The sequence below is a fragment of the Gossypium hirsutum genome, chromosome A12 (assembly GCF_007990345.1).
Source record: "Gossypium hirsutum isolate 1008001.06 chromosome A12, Gossypium_hirsutum_v2.1, whole genome shotgun sequence".
In the NCBI taxonomy this organism is placed as follows: Eukaryota; Viridiplantae; Streptophyta; class Magnoliopsida; order Malvales; family Malvaceae; genus Gossypium; species Gossypium hirsutum.
In genome coordinates, this window is record NC_053435.1 from 2042875 (window position 1) to 2062657 (window position 19783).

At 31.5% G+C, this 19783-nt stretch overlaps 2 protein-coding genes across 3 annotated transcripts; both read left to right on the forward strand.

The window, feature by feature from the left end:
- The first annotated feature begins 9117 nt into the window (after positions 1–9117).
- LOC107939268 (lipase 3) lies at positions 9118–11548 on the forward strand. The gene is made up of 4 exons (XM_016872571.2): positions 9118–9981; positions 10219–10311; positions 11135–11202; positions 11296–11548. Exons 1-4 carry the CDS (start codon positions 9340–9342, stop codon positions 11462–11464), a joined length of 972 nt encoding a protein of 323 aa, XP_016728060.2. The 5' UTR covers positions 9118–9339; the 3' UTR covers positions 11465–11548.
- A 2588-nt stretch (positions 11549–14136) lies between these two features.
- On the forward strand, positions 14137–17810 carry LOC107929376 (chaperone protein dnaJ A6, chloroplastic). Of its 2 annotated transcripts, none has more exons than XM_041082426.1 (8): positions 14137–14454; positions 14636–14764; positions 15001–15142; positions 15239–15296; positions 15728–15770; positions 16461–16509; positions 16625–16705; positions 16814–17810. In XM_041082426.1, the coding sequence occupies exons 2-8, from the start codon at positions 14664–14666 to the stop codon at positions 17645–17647; spliced, it is 1308 nt and encodes a 435-aa protein (XP_040938360.1). In that variant the 5' UTR covers positions 14137–14454; positions 14636–14663; the 3' UTR covers positions 17648–17810. The 2 variants fall into 2 exon arrangements, with proteins under 2 accessions (XP_040938360.1, XP_016716268.2); XM_016860779.2 differs by having other exon boundaries at positions 14142–14454; positions 14663–14764.
- Positions 17811–19783: the final 1973 nt, after the last annotated feature.

Genomic DNA, 19783 nt, shown 5'->3' on the forward strand with positions numbered 1-19783 from the left:
TAAGCTGAATCCCTCAACAAAGATATAGTGCATTTCAAACATTCTTCAGGTGTACAAGATAATTCGTCAAATACCCGGATTGAATTTTCAAGCCAGAACTCTGCTCTCTCGGCATCATCATCAATATTTTCTTTAAATTCTTCGGCCCCTTGCTTGCGAATTCTATCAACTGGAGTTCTGTGAAATTTCATCAGATCCATACCTTGAGGCATCGGGGGTACAGGTTGAGGAATTGGGGGAGGTAGGGGAGGTTGTACATTTGGGTTCGTACAAACGAACTCAGTGTACCATGCACTCATCATTTGGAGAAAGGCTTCCCGACCCCTTTCTCCTCCTCCCTGACCAACAGTAGGAGGTGGATTTTCAGTCGACGCTGCTCCTTCAGTCGGAGATGGCGCATTACTCTCTACTTCATCTGCCACAGCTGGATCGGGATCCATTTACTATTAAAAAAATCATTTAAAAAGGTCAGAAGTCGTCACACTATCACAATTTATACATATGGCATGTATAGCAAAATCCATACATACAACACATAGTCCGAGAACCGACTAAACCTGCTCTGATACCACTAAATGTAACGCCCCCACACCCGAGACCATCGCCGGAGTCGAGTATGAGGTGTTACTAAGCTTAGTTTAACATTTTTAGAACTTTGGATTATTGTTTCTACATTCACAGCTTTTAAGCTACTTGCGTCACAGTCACAAGAAAAATCATATCTCGAGTTACGAAACTCGAAATCAAGATCCGTAAATTTTACCTGAATCTAGACTCATATACCTATCTTTTAATTTTTTTTCTAGAATTTTTGGTTGGGCCAATTAGTACAGTTTATTAGTTAAATTTACCCCTGTCTCAGGACTCGACTAGTCTGACCTCTGTTTACTACGAACCACATTTCTCTCTGTACAAAATTCATATGACTATCAGATTTGTTTCTACTAAAACTAGACTCAATAAGGATTCTGAGGATATAAAATATACCACCTAATTATATCTTTATAATTTATGATGAATTTCTAAAGTTGGAACAGGGGATTCAAAAACTGCTATGACCCTGTTTCACTAAAATTCAAATATCTTCTAACATATAATTCCTTTACCTGTTTCATTTGTTTCATGTGAAACTATACATAATAAGCTTCAATTTGATATGTAGTCCATCACCAAATTCAATTTCTATGATTTTAGTAAATTTTCAAACTCGCATCAGTGTTCCTGCAGTATTCTGTTTATGGCAAATTTCATCCTTTTTATGAGTTTTTATGCACTAAGTATCTTAATAGTTTTCCTTAACATCAAACATAATCTGCACTAACCATTTTCATAATTTATCATTATCAAGCATTTCCTCAACCATTCCACAACCATACCATAAGATCATTTTCACAAAATAGGTATATTGCTATACATGCCATACTTAAATTTACAAGCCATATACCAAAAGTCTTCCGGATAGTGTGACTGAGCCTTCGACCTATCCCGACTCCTGAGCTGGCTTGTCCAAAACTACAATGAGTAAGGAGGGAGTAAGCATAAATGCTTAGTAAGTTCATATGCAAATAATAAGTAACATAACAAACAGTTATACCAATCAACATTAGCATACATCACTAAAACACATATCACATTTCTAAACATCATTCCTCATCATCTTATTACCTTATAGTGGTTGTATCAATACTCAACCCGAGGGTTAAATACCTACCTGTCCAAAATAACCATTTCACATCACTCACCAATACTTCTCTTTACATCTCGAATATTCCTCCATTGAGTAGAACTTTACCCGTTGAACACATCGGAATATAATTCGGATACATGGATAATTTGCATATAAGTGCCACATATTCAATCAAGCAATCATGTAACCCGCCCATAAGCGAACTCGGACTCAACTCAACGAGCTCGGGCGTTCGCATCCATAAGTGAACTCGGACTCAACTCAACGAGTTCGGATGCCTAGTTACATCTCACGAACTCGGACTCAACTCAACGAGTTCGGACATTCGCATCCATAAGTGAACTCAGACTCAACTCAACGAGTTCGGATGCTCAACCATCCTAGTGACATGTCACTTGTATCCTAATCTATTCCTAAGGTTCAAACGGGATTTTTCTCAAACACTTATCCTTGTCGTCTTCCGTAGAATGTCGAAATCTGTAACAGCCCAATTTTCAGTAGTGTCAGAACAATGATTTGAGATCACTAAATTCGATGAAAAAGTTAGAAATATTTTTGAATCAGTGAATTTTGTGATTTAAAAGAAATTATTAGGTAAATTGGGTCAAAAACGAGGTATCGAGACCTCGATATCATAAACTGAGCCGTAAATATTTTTATAAATATTTACAGAGTGTCAATAGGATAATATTAAAGTTTCGTTAAGAAATTTTAACGTTTCGATAGTTAATTATGAAAAAGGATTAAATTGCAATAGGGATAAAAGTTTAATTATAGATTAAAGAAAAGTTAAAAGGACCAAATAGGCAATTATGCCTTTTTCCAAAGTTGAGGCGGCATAAGTATAAAAATCTGAGATTTTTATGTGTTAAAGAAATATTATTATATTATAGGAATGATTATGTTTTATATTATATTATTATTAATATATATATTATATTATATATATACATAAAACAAAAGAAAGAATAGAAAAGAAAGAAAAGAAACAGAATAGAAGAGACGAAACAGAGAAAGAAACAGAGAGCAAAACGGGCAGAGAAGGAAGGAAAGAAAGAAAGAAAGAAAGAAAGAAAGAAAAAAGAAAAAGGGAAATTTAAGGTTTTAAGGTTCCAAGCTCAATTGGTAAGTCAAATTAAGTCTTTTTCTTATAATTTTGAGTTTTTGGAATCCTAGAGATAAATACTACTTGATTTATGTTGATATTTTGAAAGTTAGTAGATTGTTAGACATGAGTTATGTTGAATTAATTGATGAACTAGAGGTTAAAATGATTGAATTTTAAGTTAGAAGTTAGTAAAAGATTGATTTGTAAAATAAAATATAAGTTTTGAATTGATAGGGATTAAATTGAAAGAATCCCGAAATTAGGGATTTATGGGGAAATTGAAGAATTAAACTGAGTTTATAGTAAGAATTAAGAGAGAATATAGAGTTAGAATGCAAAAATAAAATTAGTATTGATAAGGGATTAAATTAGAATTTGATGTTGCCATAGAAGGGAAAAATGTTCAGAATGTTATAAAACATAAGAATAAGAGATGAAGTTTAATTTCCGAGCCTTGGGGCAAAAATGTAATTATGTAAAAGTTTAGGGGCAAAATTGTAATTTGAAAAAGTTAGAGTCGAGGGCTATTTTGATGAATGTGATTATTAAATAAGTTAAATTTACTATTTTAGATCAAGAAGTACGAAACTCGAGGTTAGACAAAGGGAAGAATAAAGTTGAAGACTAAGTTGATAAATTTGGCTATAATTGGTACCGAGGTAAGTTACAGTAAATAAATGCAATATTCTTTTATTTTACATTATTATTGTCAATTTCCAGCATTTATATATTATGTTATGAAAATATTTAAAGTCGAATTTAAGGTGAAGTGACAGAGGAAAAGTGTTAGAAAGCCCCGGTTGAACCCTAGGAATGTTAGGATATTAGGGTTGACAGGACAGAACAGAAATGAGCCATGTAAGTCCATATTAGAAATATGGCTTTGGAGACAGGATTGAGCCATGTAAGTCCATATTATATATGGCATTGGAGACAGGAATAATTCATGTAAGTCCATGTCAAAGATATGGCATTGGCAGGATATTGATAGACAGGAACGACCCTAGTATCCTTAGTATTCCGAGTGGTTCAACGGGTCAGGATACGAGTTAAATTACAGTGAATTAACAGCAAAGGAAAAGTAGATTATACTTATGAAAAAGGAAAGGTCAAGTAAGAAAGAAGGTAAGGGAATAAAGAAGAAGATAGAAATTGAGAAGTAAAGAAATTTATGATGTTAGATGATATTATGCATAATTATCCATTATGTTGAATGTTGTGATTTATTTGCTTGTAAGCTTACTAAGCCTAGTGCTTAATCTCTTTATTTTTTTCTTCTTATAGTACTTATCTAGCCACTTGGGGATCGAAGGAAACGTCGGAGGCCGATCACACTATCAAAGAAATAACTCGGTATAATTAGACGTTTTGTTTTGTGTATGGCATGTATAGAAACTTAGCTACTTTTGGTATAATATGAACAATGAACGATGTGTAAATACTTGCTAGTGATTAGCTAATAAAAATGGCCGATGATATGCATGTTTATTAATATGTATGATTGGATGGTGATTATCACATGAAAATTATGAAAAATGTGATAGTAACCTAAAAACAGATTCAAGTAACAGAAATGACGTAACTTTGAAAAATCACTAAAAATTGTAGAAACATAGTTTGAAGATGAATAATATATTAAATTAAAGCTTATTATGTCTAGTTTCTTATGGAATATGAAAAACAGGTAAAGGTATTATATTATATGATATATCTGAGTTTTAGTGAAACAGGGTCAGAGCAATTTCTGGATCCCCTATTTCAACTTTGGAAATTCACCATAAATTGTACAAAACTAATTAGAAGGTTTACTTTATATGGTTATAATCCTTGTTGAGTCTAGTTTTAATAGAAACAAACGGCTTAGTGATATGAATTTTGTACAGGAAGAAACATGGTTCGTAGCAAGAAGAGGTTAGTGCAGTCGAGTTTTGAAACAAGGGAAACTTTAACTAATAAACTGTACTAATTGGCCAAGTCAAAAATTCTAAAAAAAAAATTAGTAGATAGATATATGAGTCTAGTTTCAGGGAAAATTTACGGATATTAATTTTGAGTTTTGAAACTCGAGAAATGAATTTTTAAGCAACCATGACGCAGAAAAATAGTTTATTCCGAAAATTAAAATAAGTGGTTTAGAGTTGTTTAAAAGGTAAGATAAGTTTAGTAACACCTCAAGCTCGACTCCGGTGACGGTTTCGGGCGTGGGGGTGTTACAAAATCAATACTCGGTAACAATTATATTTAACAAGTAGCTCACATAATTTACATATTATTTGAAATTAACCACAAAGCATACATTTCATAATGAAATTCAGCATAACACATAATTAATATCAATAACTTAAAAATAACAATTATGCTACATTATTTACACATGAACTTACCTTGGTACCAAAATACAAAGATTTTGCAATTTAGTCCACAATCTTTTCTTTTCCTCGATTGAGGTCGATTCCACGTCTTTCTTGATCTAAAATAACACATTTAACTCATTTAATACTCACATTATCAAATTAATCCTTAACTCAAATTTTGGCAAAATTACAATTTTGCCCCTAAACTTTTGCATATTTACATTTTTGCCCCTAGGCTCGGGATTAAACTTTATTCCTTATTCTTATGTTTTACAACATGCTGATCACTTTTCTCTTCTATAGCAACATCAAATTCTCACTCTAACATGTACTTGTGACTATTAGGTATTTTTACCGATTAAGCCCTTTTACTCGTTTTTGCTTAAAATCAAGTAGTACAAGTTGTCTAACATAATTTAAAACCCCATATTCTATCATAAAACATCAAAATACACAAATTTCACCTATGTGTATTTTTCCAAATATAAACCCTAAGTTGAATTATTGCTAACATAAGCTTAATCGAGCTACCGGGATTCCAAAAACGTAAAGAACATTAAAAACGGGGCTTGGAATCACTTACTATGGAGCTTGGAAGCTTGAAACAAACCCTAGCTATGGAGAACCCTTGAAATTTCGGCCTAATGAAGAAGATGGAAAAAAATTGGCTTTTAATTTTGTTTTTAATTCATTTTAATAACTAAATGACCAAAATACCCTTACTACTAAACTTTCCAAAAATTCCTTCCATGTCCTAATTTTGTCCATGAACTTAAAATTGGTCAAATTGCTATTTAAGACCTCCTCATTAATATTCCAAAACAATTTCATACTAAAAACTTCTAGAATGCAAGTTTTGCAACTTATTCGATTTAGTCCCTACTTTCAATTTAAGCACTTCAGGGATAGAATTTCATCACGAAATTTTCACACAATCATGCAATCATATCATAATCATCAAAATAATTATAAAATAATTATTTCTATCTCGGATTTGTGGTCAAGAAACCACTATTCCGATTAGGCCCTAATTCGGGATATTACAAAGATAGTCTTGACGGACTCCACATATAAAATAGTCTTGATGAACTTTCACATATAAAATAGTCTTGACAAACTTCCACATGTAAGATAGTCCTGACAAACTTATCAATTAAATTAGGCAAACTTTCATAATTTTTCATAACTTTCATTTGTCATGGATATGGACTTGCTTTCACTTATGAGGCTTAAAATCTTAGACTTCGCAAAGTCTCATACATTCATAGAACCGACGTTGGGTTATCATATTTATTTGCACATATATCTCCATACAATCTAACCAAACCTCTGCAAAGTCGAAAACCATGCATATATATTCTCTGTACTATCCACCCGAACCTCCGCAAAAGCATATAACACGTGGCATAGAATGCACAATATGATAATTCTTCATCTTTCATCCGGCAAAACGTCCTTCCACTCTCCGCATATCAAACACATGCATTTCATACATAAGCATTCTATCAACACCACTGTTCAAGCACGACACACATCACGCTAACATTTCATGCATTTTCATAACAACACAACAGATATCACGATACATCAATATTCAACTACGAAGTAATTCATCAATTACACATCATTCAGCCATAGGATGACGCATCATTTGCTCAACACTCAACCAATATAACCAACAAACATCACGCCAAACATCTCATTTATATCTAGGGGTGTTCATGTTGGAAAAAATGGATTTGAAAAACGCAGCGGAAAATAAATTTAGGGAAAATAGAGTTTTAAATTTTTTTCCAAAACAAGATTTTAGTTGTGATATCTAAAGTAATTTAAAATTGTACTTTTTCCATTCGTCTAGGATGAGCGCTTCAACCGAGTAGTATTCTCTGCCTATCCTCAAGCTCACGTCTACCGAGTGTGTGCTCGCTTCAAATCATAAATTTTTTCACAAAAATTACTAGTGGAGTAATTTCACAATTTCTCTAAAACTTTTGGGTTAAGCTGTAAATTAGAAAAATATCTCTAGAAATATTTATGAAATAATCTATTCAGAGAATTTTCTCTCTACAGCTTTCTCTTGAATTCAAGTATGTGTAAAATAATGATCCAAGGCTCTCTTTATATAGGGAGAGTTTATAGAGTTAAACTATGATTAAACTTAATCTTTTTAAAATTAATATAATATTTAGAGACAAATATTAGATTAAATTTAATATTAAATATTATTAAAATAAAAGAACATTTATCTATAAGATAAATATTAAATTTAATTTAATATTAAACTATTAAAATAATATTACTTTTGGAATAGTTAATCTTAAATCAAATTCTCTGGTAGAGTTCTAGTAGGAGTATAACTCTTCCACCGCTCAACCACCAAAGACCAATCATCGTCGGCCACCTGAACGCCGCCATTGTAGCCATCGGTACCACAGTGTTCGGTGATGCAGGTGTGACATCTTTATAGCACCCCTAGCCAGTTCAGTTGCTGTCAGTTTGGCTTGGGTCAGTGACAACCTGATCGGTCCGGTCTAGCCACCGGCTGGACCATAGGCCAGGTTTCACATACCAGGCCCGGTTTGACCAATTGTTGGGCTTTGGTCTCAGTTTTGGGCTCTTAGGCCCAATTTACGATTTCAGGTCCAATTTTTAAGTTTAATTACCCATTGGACAATTGTCTAACTTGAAAATTAATTTTTAAAAATATCATATTAATTCTAATTAATTTGATTAACTTAAGTTTACTTGATCAAAATTAATTTTTCCAAAAATCACTTAGATTTTCCAAATTGATTTTTCAAGAGAATTCTTTAATTAAATTCTCTAGTTGAACAATTTTCACGACCCGAATTTGCCAAAAAATTATTGTTTTGCTGTTATTTTCTCACTGTTTTGCTGCTGTTTTCATTATTATGTTGCTACTATTTTGTTGTTATTATTTAGATATTGTATAAGTCTTGTTTTATTGTTAATTTTGCTACTATTTTAGATACATTTGCTTGTTAAGTTGCACTTATATTAGTGTTATTTGAGTATAAAGACTTTTTAAAATTTATTTTCAATTTGTTGAGAAACTTTTATTTTAATATTTTTAGTGTTTTTAATGTATTATATTTTTAATTTTTTATATAAAAAATAAAATAAAAAATTAATACGGGCTGAACCTAGAGTTTTGTTAGGACCCAATCCAAACCTAACCTGACTTATGAATAAGTCTAATACCATGTGTATGAAATGTTGTAGCATTCCCAACAATCAATATTTTTCAATGTATGGTTATATACCATGTATTCTAAATGAATGTTGTGGCATTCCTAAAAATTACATGAACATTGAAAAACAGGTTACTATAGTATTAAATATGCTGAATAACATGCCATTGTCAAAATGGGAAAAAAATAATGTAAGTAGTGGGACAAAGTTTACAACTAGGAGAATATCTGTTGACAATCTATGTTATCCATAAATTGACATGGAAATGAATCAGATATGCAGTCGCAGTACGTAAAATTATTATTTAAATTTTTAAATATTTTTAAAAATTTTAAATTAATAAAAATAAAATTGTACTTTAACTCTTCTTAAAATTATAAAAATTTAATTTAATTTTTTAAAAATTATAAAATTATAAACTATAAAAAATTAAAATTTTATTTAACCTTAAAAGATTATTCTAACTTTATCCATGCAGATGCGTGTAATCAATACAACATTTGGTGTAACTTTTTAAGTTTAATAGGCAACTTAGAAGATATGGTTTTTGTTTGTTTGTTTGTTTACGCAGAATCAAGCGAGGGATGTTCCTCTGGGATCAAATTCCGGGTTCTGCAAGCCACCTCTGGCAACAGAGAGGAAAGCGAAAATCGCGCATGTATGGAATCTTGTTGGACTCTCCTATCCTCTCAGCAAACCAATATGCTCCTCTTAATTTATGGCAAAGATTTTCTAGCCATTCTTGTCTTTTCCCCCTACGTAACTAATCTTTGTTTCGGGACGCTAATGTAACTAGGCGATTTTCACGCTTCCTTTTTGTCAAATTTATTTACCCCCAAAATATATGCTACAACAAATTTTGAAAGCTGAATTTATCATCTGGATTCAATATGGAACAACATCATCAAACTCAACACCATGAAATTTGAAATTTCGTTTGATCTTTTTTTCTTTTTTTGCAATTAGAAGAGCACACAATGCGCCATTCCAAGTTGTCAAGATACTTCAGCTTCACGGCGTCTCGCGATTGGTTCTACCGTTATTCGTTCGGCAATGCAGGCCTTCGTTCGATCAGGACTGATCTCGGCGAAGGCACCGTCATGCACTGTTGGGTACCAAAAAGCCACAACGCTTCCAGGCCCAATCTCCTCCTTGTTCACGGATTCGGTGCCAATGCCATGTGGCAATACGGTGAGCATCTCCGCCACTTCACATCTCGATTCAACGTCTATGTGCCAGACCTTATCTTCTTCGGTGAATCCTACACGACGAGAAGCGAGCGGACGGAGTCGTTCCAGGCTCAATCGCTGATGAAACTGATGGAGGCGCACGGAGTACCAAGAATGAGCTTGGTAGGCATAAGCTACGGCGGGTTCGTGGGGTACAGTATGGCGGCACAGTTTCCAGAGAAAATGGAGAAGTTGGTGTTGTGCTGCGCTGGGGTTTGCTTAGAGGAGAAGGATTTGGAAGAGGGTTTATTTAATGTATCGGATTTGAATGAAGCTTTGAGTATTTTGTTGCCACAAACGCCTGAGAGACTGAGAGACTTGATTAAATTTTCCTTCGTCAAGCCCATAGGCAAGTGGGTTCCAAGCTTTTTTCTCTCAGATTTCATTGATGTAAGCTTGCTTCACTTTACCTTCCCATTCTAATTCTATCATTATATTCTTCTAATTATTGCAAACTTTTCAGTAATTACAATTTTATTGACTTGAAAAGTGATAGATTGAATTCTAACGAAGAATGTAGCGATTTCAATATAAAAAAGAATTGTACATATTGGAATTCAACCAAGTAAAACTAAACCCTAAGCTTGTATTTTCTGTATTTCATCATTGCATATATGTTTGCTGCAGGTAATGTGTACAGACCATCTTAAAGAGAAAAGAGAGCTGCTAGTGGCAATACTAAAGGATAGAAAACTCAGTAACATTCCTAAGATCACACAGGTTTAAGCTCTTCTCTTTTTCCCTTCTTTCAATTTTGTTTTCTTACACCCTATATAACTTCAATATTTCATAAACTTATTATTTGCTAATATTATTAATTAACCATGTTAAATTATGAATTAAATACTAAAAAGTTAACATAATTACTTTTACATACCAAAATGTATAATTTTTTCATATATCACATACACAGTACCACATTGTATAAAAAACATGAATACTATATTTTAAAAAATGTTAAATTCAAGTACTCGATAACCAATTGAATAAATAAAAAATCGAATATTAAATTATTTCGATTTATTCGGTTTGATTTTCTCAATTTCACCGATATCTTGCAAACTCTTACCCCTCATTAGGTTTTAGTGTCAAATGGATTTGTTTGATGGGTAAAAATATCATGAAGCCCTTATACTAAGAGTTACATTACATTTGGCCCTCTCTTCTAAAAAATATGCAAATTAGTCCTTGTAGATTAGATCAATGAGCAAATTAGTCCTTCTGTTAAAAATTACATACATTTCTACTATTAAAAATTGGTCTATGTATGTCATAATGAGGTACACGTGACACACCAAGTGTAACTTTCCGGTTATTCTGTTAGTCACGTCATTTTTTAACGATAGAAATGAATAAAATTTTTAACAGAAAAAACAAAATTACTCTTATAAAAAAATATTAACTTTCTACTCCTTTAAAATAATATTCCCATATCCAGAAATGTCCGTATTTAACATTTGTATTTGTTTATTTGTACAAACCATTACTTCTATTCTTATATTAATTTAATTTAACCCTTCTTCATTTTTTCTTATTCTTAAAGAGCATATTGATAATATGGGGAGAAGAAGATAAGATATTCCCATTGGAACTTGGCTACAGATTAAAAAGGTTAATAACCATAATAATGTGTTTTCTTTTCCTTGGACGTATGAGCTGGTACTGATTAATATGTATTTGAATGTGTTGTGTTGTGTGGTGTAGGCATGTGGGGGAAGAGGCTAAGATTGTAGTGATTAAGAATGCAGGGCATGCTGTAAACATAGAAAAGTCAAAGGATTTCATGAAGCACTTAAAATCTTTCCTTTTTGATTCTCTAACACCTCATCGTCCCCCTTCCCTTTTACCCCTTTTCGATTCTTTATGGTCCTAATTTTAACGTTACATTTCACTATTAGTATTACCTCTCTCTTTTTTCTTCTCAATAACTTCAATTTCATCCCTCCTTTTATTTATACACTTTTATTACATTTAAATAATGCTTCACTTTTTAAGTTAAACCTTAGCTTTTCATTTATATCTAAATAAACCCTTAATATAATTACTTTTTTTTTCATTTAAAATAAGGGTTTATTTAGATAAAATGATAAGAGTTTATTTGAAATAAATTATCAAATTTTATTTAAAAATTACAGACTAACCTTTTTAGTACTTTTACCGACTATTATCATTGTGGCTCATCACTTGGATCAGAGATTCCTAACATAGTAATCAAAGGTAGAGGTGTGCAAATTTCGGGTAAAACCGAATTAATTCGGTTAATTGACGGAATTCAGTTAATCGATAAATTAACCGAATTAATTCGGTCGAGGGTCAGTTAATAATTTTTTGTAAGTTCGGTTAACGGTTAATTCGGTTCAAAATCAGTCGGTTAACTGAATTAATCGAATTTAATAAATAATATTATAATATATAAGTATTCAGTCAGTTCGGTTAATTTTTTGAAAATATAAATTAATCGGTCAGTTAAGTCGATTAATTTTTTATATGTTTTGTACTTGTTTTAACCAAAAATAAAAAATATATATAAATTTCGGTTAACCGACCAGATTAACCGAAAAAGTTCGGTTCAGTTAACAGTTAAGGGTTTAAAAGGGTCAGCTAATTCAATTAATGGTAGTTCGGGTCGGTTAACCGATTAAACACCTCTAATCAAAGGGTTGGCCTTCAACTATCTATTGAAGATTTTGAAAGGGTTTAGACAAAACAAATTAAATCTAAAAAATAGATTTTGACGAAAAAAATCATTTAAAATATAAATTCAACTTCAGCTTCAATATTTATAATCTAAGTTTGATCTAATCTACCTGTTAAGTATAAAATATGTAATATTTTTTTTATACATTACATTATTATTTTACCTGAAAAATTATTATACTACAATATAAATATTAAAAGATATATTAAATTGTTATGCTAGTAAAATATGTATTATTGAGAGGAGGTCTACAAAATGTTGTTTGTCTAGAATCGACAAACCCTTAAATAGGGTCAGTATTCTTTTCAAATCCAGCTAAATATTTGTCTCTCAACTCTGATAAGATATATGTGCCCATAGTTAGTTCAAATCCTACCATGTGCAAATGCTCATGTATTTTTACAAGGTATTCTTACTCCATGAACCTAGCCTTAAGCACTCCAACTCTCGTAAAATTCAAGAGACAAAACCTAGTTACACCAAGAGACAATATTGACTCATTAAAGGGTTCAATGGCTACAATTGAATAACATTTTGAAAACTTCTCTAAAATGAGTCGATCTTTCCTCAACATATATAATCACTATATATTTAGTAAAAATAATACGAGTAAGCTTAAATGAGTTTGGGTTAATCATTTACAATATGCGTAGACTTGGATAAATTTTGATGCCAAATCAAACTTGGCTTGAGCAACTATGTAATATTAATGCCATGCATAAGCTGAAACCCTAAGTTGTGGCCTATTAAAGGGGTGTTCACTTACCTTAAGATTAACTTAGGTCCAAATCATCGTTGTACCAAAAAAAAAATCTCGCTCAAGTTATACATAGATGAACAAATTCATGATCTGATTCTAAAAGAAAAAAAATTCAGTCTTGGGTCCATATCAACCTAGCCTGCTCAAATAATCCTTTTCTATATTAATATTTATATATTTTATAATTAAAATTTAAATAAAAATATTTTTAAATTATTTAATTTATAGTCAACTAATATTTAAGGATTCCGTTGTCCTACAAGTTTACTAGTTGATTCAAATATTTTGAAAGAGTTTAGGTAAACAAATTAAATCCGAATATTTATTAAAAAAATAAATTTATTTAAAATATAACTCAATTTTGGGCTCTTATATTTATAGTCTAAGCTCGATTTAATCTATATATTAAGTCTATAATATGTTGTTATATTTTCAAGTAATTATTGAAAAAATAATATATTATACTGTAAATATTAAAAATATATTAAATTGTTTATGATAATAAAATATATTATTGAGAGGAGGTTAATTCCTTTTAAGAAATTTGCAAAATATTATTCATCTAAAACCATTAAACCCCTAAATATGGTTTGTATTATCTCTAAAGTTTTATCTCTCAACTCTATTTATACATATATGCTCGAAGTTGCTATTTAAAGGGAGAAGATTCAAAGTTACCATTCGTGGATGCTCATGTCTTCTTATAGGTGCCTTATTCTATGAACTCAGCCTTAAGCACTTTAGCTGTTGTCAGAATAAGGAGACAAAATCATGATTTAATCAAGGGACAGTACTGACCAGCTTTAGTTGGTCAATATTTTGTAAACTTCTTTGAAATAATTGACATATAATCATTAAATATTAAATAAAAATAATATATTTGGATTAATCATAATATATATGGTATAATTCCATGCATATCGCGCCAACTTGATCTAATAAAAGATATTTATGAACTAACAAGATAATGATCCAATTTTAAATTACTTAAAAATAATTAAAAAGCTTTCCATTACGCACGTGAAATTAAATATTAATATATGAAATAAAACTAATTTACTAATATTAAAATTTAGGACAAAAACTAATTTCTACCGCTTAATAAATAAAATATTAATTTATAAAAAAAAAACGAAATAGTAAATAGTTTCCAGAAAACTCTAATAGCTTCCGCAGGTTAGTGTCCTGTTGGAGTCTTTATGTCATTTCTTCCACTTCGTAGCGATGGGATCTCTCGAGTGTTTAGTCAAAAGCAAAGCATTGCTCTGCTTTCAAACGTTTCCTTCCACCACCCATCTCTGCCCCAAGGCAGGAAAGGCGCCTCTCGCAGTTCATTATTCAGCTACCAACAGTGGAACCCATAGCCTAAAAGCTTGAGAAGAAGAGCCATATTTGGTAGTTTCAGGTAATTAATTTATCAGAACTCAAGTAACCCAACTTATAATCTATATGTTCTCTGATATATCTAGTAAGTTAAAGAAATATGCTGGGGTTCTCGTAATTGCTTTGGCTAACAAGTGTTGCTAGGATCGTTTCTCTTTTACTGCTTGTGTGCTATCGTTTCTCTTTTACTGCTTTTTTGCTAGATTAACTTTTGATTCTTTGTTTCAAAGTATGGCGACGGCTATACCTTGTGGAAACACAGTGGTGACTGGGCTTGGACCGCGGCTTTTGTCAAGCTTGAATACCAACAAATGGCGGATATCTCAAGCGCGGTGAGATTTTCTCCTTGGAGGTTTAAGAGTTGTGTGTGTGTGTGTGTGTATATATATATATGTCATGGAGGTTTAAGTTCTTTTAATAAACGTCTTAATATAGAAGGTTAAATTTTTAAACCATTTAGTTGGTGCACTGCAGCTTTTAGGTTCTGGAAAATATGTTGTCTGCATATTATCAATAATGGTTTTTGCTTTAGAGCAACAATTTTACGTGTTTATGTTGTGTTATGCAGTGTTTCAACCGAGATAGCAGCGTTATCATTTTCAAGTTCAAGCATTTTTCCTCAAAATTTGACGCATTTGTTATTCAATTCATGGTCACCTAAAATCCCATGTCACCACTTGGCAAGGCGTCTGATTGTCAAAGCTGCTCGGGTAGAGTATTTATCTAGCAACTATGGTTCTAAACTTTTCTTCTTTGGTTATTTTTCCTTTCTGGTATTTTCTTTCTTAACTGCATACATTTTGCAGGACTACTATTCCATCCTTGGAGTATCTAAAACTGCCAGCAAATCAGACATAAAAAGCGGTGAATGAACTACCCTGTTTATTCTTGATTTCTATGTGTTTACACCATCTGCTTTTTTCTTTTTCAACTTGACATGGTTTGCATATGATGGCTTGTGTTTTGCATATGGTCTTGAGGTCGACATTTATCGAAGGCTTCCCCTATGACTTCATTTACACATTCATGCTTTACGGCTATCATCCTCATTGAAAGTTTTAAAATCAATGCTTTTATTGTGACATTTTAAGTGTCTGCCAAAAGTTTCTTTGATTTAGAATCCAAATTTTATTCTGTTACTGTGCTTAGTCAGCCTTATTTACTGAAGTATGTGGGACAGTAGGAGTATTCCCCTTTGTATTATTTCTTTATCTGTTATAGTCATGTAATTTAGGAGCTATAAAAATATTGATTTTGATTCATTTGTACTGACTATACCCTTCTTTAACTTTCAGCTTATCGAAAACTCGCCAGGAATTATCATCCTGATGTGAACAAGTAAGTTAAAGAACCTTTTTAATTTTTGCAATTATTTATATTATTTAGGTATCAGCTGGAATGTTAAATCTATCATATATCAGTCCCCCCTCTGCTAGGGAAATATCCATTTTATCATTTTTTTTTTCTTTAATTTATTGCTACAATGTGATCAAAACTGGTAATCATAACCTTCAAACCTAGACATATTGGATTCTTCTATTGATTTGCCACCTTGACTCCACTGCAGTGTTGCCACCTTGAAACACAGTAATCTTCCAGAGTAGTTGATTTAACATGTCTCACTTGCTAACTTGAAGGCTTAATTATTAAATTGACGTGTGCTTTAGTGGTTACTAGTCCTGCCTTGATTAGATAACAAAAAGTGCCCATTGAAAATTGAGCTTTTGTAGCAATTATGAAGATCAATTTGAGGGGATGTTGTGGAAATTCTTATTGCCCACAAGACTGCACCCATATTTTTCCTATCATGTTGTCTTTCCAGTCCTTCCATTAGCAAAACATGTAGTTGTAAATCCTCATTTTTCACTATTTTATCCTCTCTATGTCTGTTCCTAATTCTGTTAGCACACATTCTTGCCAAAATAGATGCAGATCTCTTTGTATGCTAAACATAACATACCTTAAATGACTACGCTTCTTTATCGGTTTGCAATTTTAATTCTATGCTAATATATATCGTGCCTTCAGGGAAGCAGGAGCTGAACAGAAATTTAAGGAGATTAGTGAAGCTTATGAGGTACAAGTCGAACATCAGTGATTGGTCATGGGTGCTGGATTGAACTTGGGATTTGATGTGCAACTTCTTTTGTTCAGGATATTTGTATAATAAAGATGAAAAATATGCGGTGCAGGTCTTGTCAGATGATGAGAAGCGCTCTATATACGACAGATATGGTAAAGATGGTCTTAAAGGTTCTACTATGGACATGGGGGTAAGTTACTTCGATCAATAGAATAAATCTGTGAAACTTTACCAATATCTCTATTTTAGGCACATCTCTCTTCTTAATAAGTCAAATCTTTTCCGTTTATTCTTGTAGGACTTTACCAATCCATTTGATCTATTTAGCTCATTTTTCGACATGGACATCAGAAATAGAGGTGCCAGAAATATGGCCGCAGATGGCGAAGATCTAATTTGCAATCTAGTCTTGACTTTCAAGGAAGCTGTCTTTGGGGTAGAAAAAGAGATCGATGTGTCCAGGCTTGACAACTGTACAACCTGTGATGGTTCAGGTGCAAAGTCAGGGACCAAGGCATATACTTGCACCACATGTGGTGGGCAAGGGCAAGTTGTCTCATCATCAAGGACTCCGCTGGGTGTCTTCCAGCAGGTAATGACATGTTCTGCCTGTAGTGGGACTGGGGAAACATTCACTCCTTGTGACAAATGTGGCGGCGATGGAAGAGAGAGGAAATCAAAGAAGATTAGCCTGAAGGTGCCTGCTGGGGTTGATTCCGGAAGTCGATTGAGGGTCAGATCAGAGGGCAATGCTGGAAAGAGAGGGGGTGCTCCTGGTGATCTTTTTGTTGTCATTGAAGTGATCCCAGACCCTGTACTGAAACGGGATGATACGAACATCCTCTATACATGCAAGATTTCATACATTGATGCAATCTTGGGGACAACAGTGAAGGTACCAACAGTTGATGGATCGGCCGATCTTAAAATCCCTGCCGGTATCCAGCCTGGAACAACCTTGGTGATGTCAAAGAAAGGAGTGCCGTTGCTGAACAAAGGCAGAATGAGGGGGGACCAATTAGTGAGAGTGCAGGTGGAAATCCCAAGGCAGCTAAGTGATGAAGAAAGGAGGCTCGTTGAAGAACTAGCCAACCTGAAGAAAACCAAGACTTTGAATGGTAGCAGGAGATAAGAGGGTATATTAGCATAAGCATTTTTCCTGGAATTCATGTATTTCTTATATTACAAGTTTCTGACAAATTTATACCACAATTATGATAATTGACAAATTCATTATTAGAAAGATCTATACAAATGGTGAGCTATAACAAGCTTAGAAGAGATTAAATGGCGTACCTGACTGGCCAAGTCCCATTCTTCCGACTCTTAATTTTTTACATTTTCACTATAAAACTTTGGAATATTATCTTTATTTAATTTTAATTTATATTTTATATTATTAAAAACATTTATAATTTTTTACAAATTTAATGATATTTATATTGCATTTTTTATTTAGTTATTTTTAGTATCATTATTAACTTTTATAATTATTTGTTAATTAATGATTTCAATAGCTTAATTTTTTTTAAAATTATTATTTATCTAAATAAGATAATCACAAATACTAGTAGTTTGAGTTTGAAGTGATGCATTTTGAAATACTAGCATTAAATGAAAATTTAAAATAATTATAAAAATAATGATATTAAAAATAAATAATATAAAATATGTAATATTAGTTTGATCTGTAAAAATGTATAAAAATTTTAATAATATGGGTAAAAGTCAAATTTTAAATTTAATTTTTTATTTTATTGTGGGATGATATTTTTTATTTCACTGAAAATGATTTTTAGAAAATGATTTATTTTTCTAGAAATATTAATATTTTCAGGTGTTTTAATGAATCTTTGTAAAATATTTTTGTTGTTTGACAAATTTTTTGAAAATATTTTATAAAAGTTGTTTTCAATGAAACAAACGTACATTTGAGATTATGATAAGTAATAAATTGAATAAAAAGTGATGTTAGGGATTAAACTGTAAACTTTGTTAAATTTATAATTGAAATAGAGAAGTGATTTGCATGAAAATTTGTCATATGAAATAAGATATTATAATAAACTATTTGATTAAAATGCTTATATGGTGGAAAATAAATTACATGGCAATAGGGACTAAATTGAAAAATGTACAAAAGTTTAAGTGTGAAACAATTTAATATGTGAATAAGGAAATTAGGGTAAAAGTTTAATGAATGTGTTATGAGATGATGAAATATGTATAATGTATTGTAAAAGCGAAATTGTTGAAAAATATGAATTTTTTATGATAGCAAGGACTAAATTGTTAAACTTAAGAAAATATGTGGATGAAATAATAAATAGAAGTTAAATACATATAAATTTGATATGTGAAATAAGATATTGAGATAAATTATGTGATTAAAATATAACAAGAAAGAAAATTGATTTAATATGATTAACTAGTAAATATTGAACTTTTATGACAAAAAGGGATTGAATAGAAAATTTATGAAAGTTTATAAGAAAATATTTGATAAGTAAAAAATGTAATAGAGAATATAATATCCTGGTGCTTTGACCCGATGTTTGGGTCGGGTACGAGAATGTTACAGTGAACAGAGCATTATCAGTTTAGAAAATGTCTTACGTAACAAAATTTGGTAAGACATTTTACGGAAATAATGGGATAATTTTATGGTAGTTGAAAAACATTTTATGTTTACCATCTTATTTTACATGAAACAAATATCGGAAAAGGCTGAAAATATTTTAAGTAAAAAATTTTAAGTTGAAATAAACGGAGCCTAAATGAAAAGAATTTTAAAAAAAATTTTAGGTGGAGTTGGAATTTAGATTTTAAGTTGTTAAAAGAAATTTGAAATTTTTTATAAATTTTCAAAAACTTTGATAAAATTTTTTATCCAAATCTTAACCCAAACATATTCTAAAATTTTAAAATTATTAATACAAGCATATACTTGATACTAAGAATAGGGAGATGGTTTTTTTTTCAGTATCAATTTTTTAAAATTATTTTGTAATACTTTAATCATGGTTACAAATTTGTATTTTAAAATGATGTTCTCTTTACATTTAAATTTTAAAAATATTTATCTTTAACCCTTAATTATAAAAAAGGTAGTCGACTGAGTCTTAATTTGATATCGGTATTGTTGTTGGAGGAGAACCTGGATTTAAGGGAGTTTGCCTAGTTGTAAGCATTGTATAAAAAAAGAAACAGATAGACTACCTAGTTGGTCACCCAACTTTTAGGGCATTTTTATTTTGGTCACCAAAAA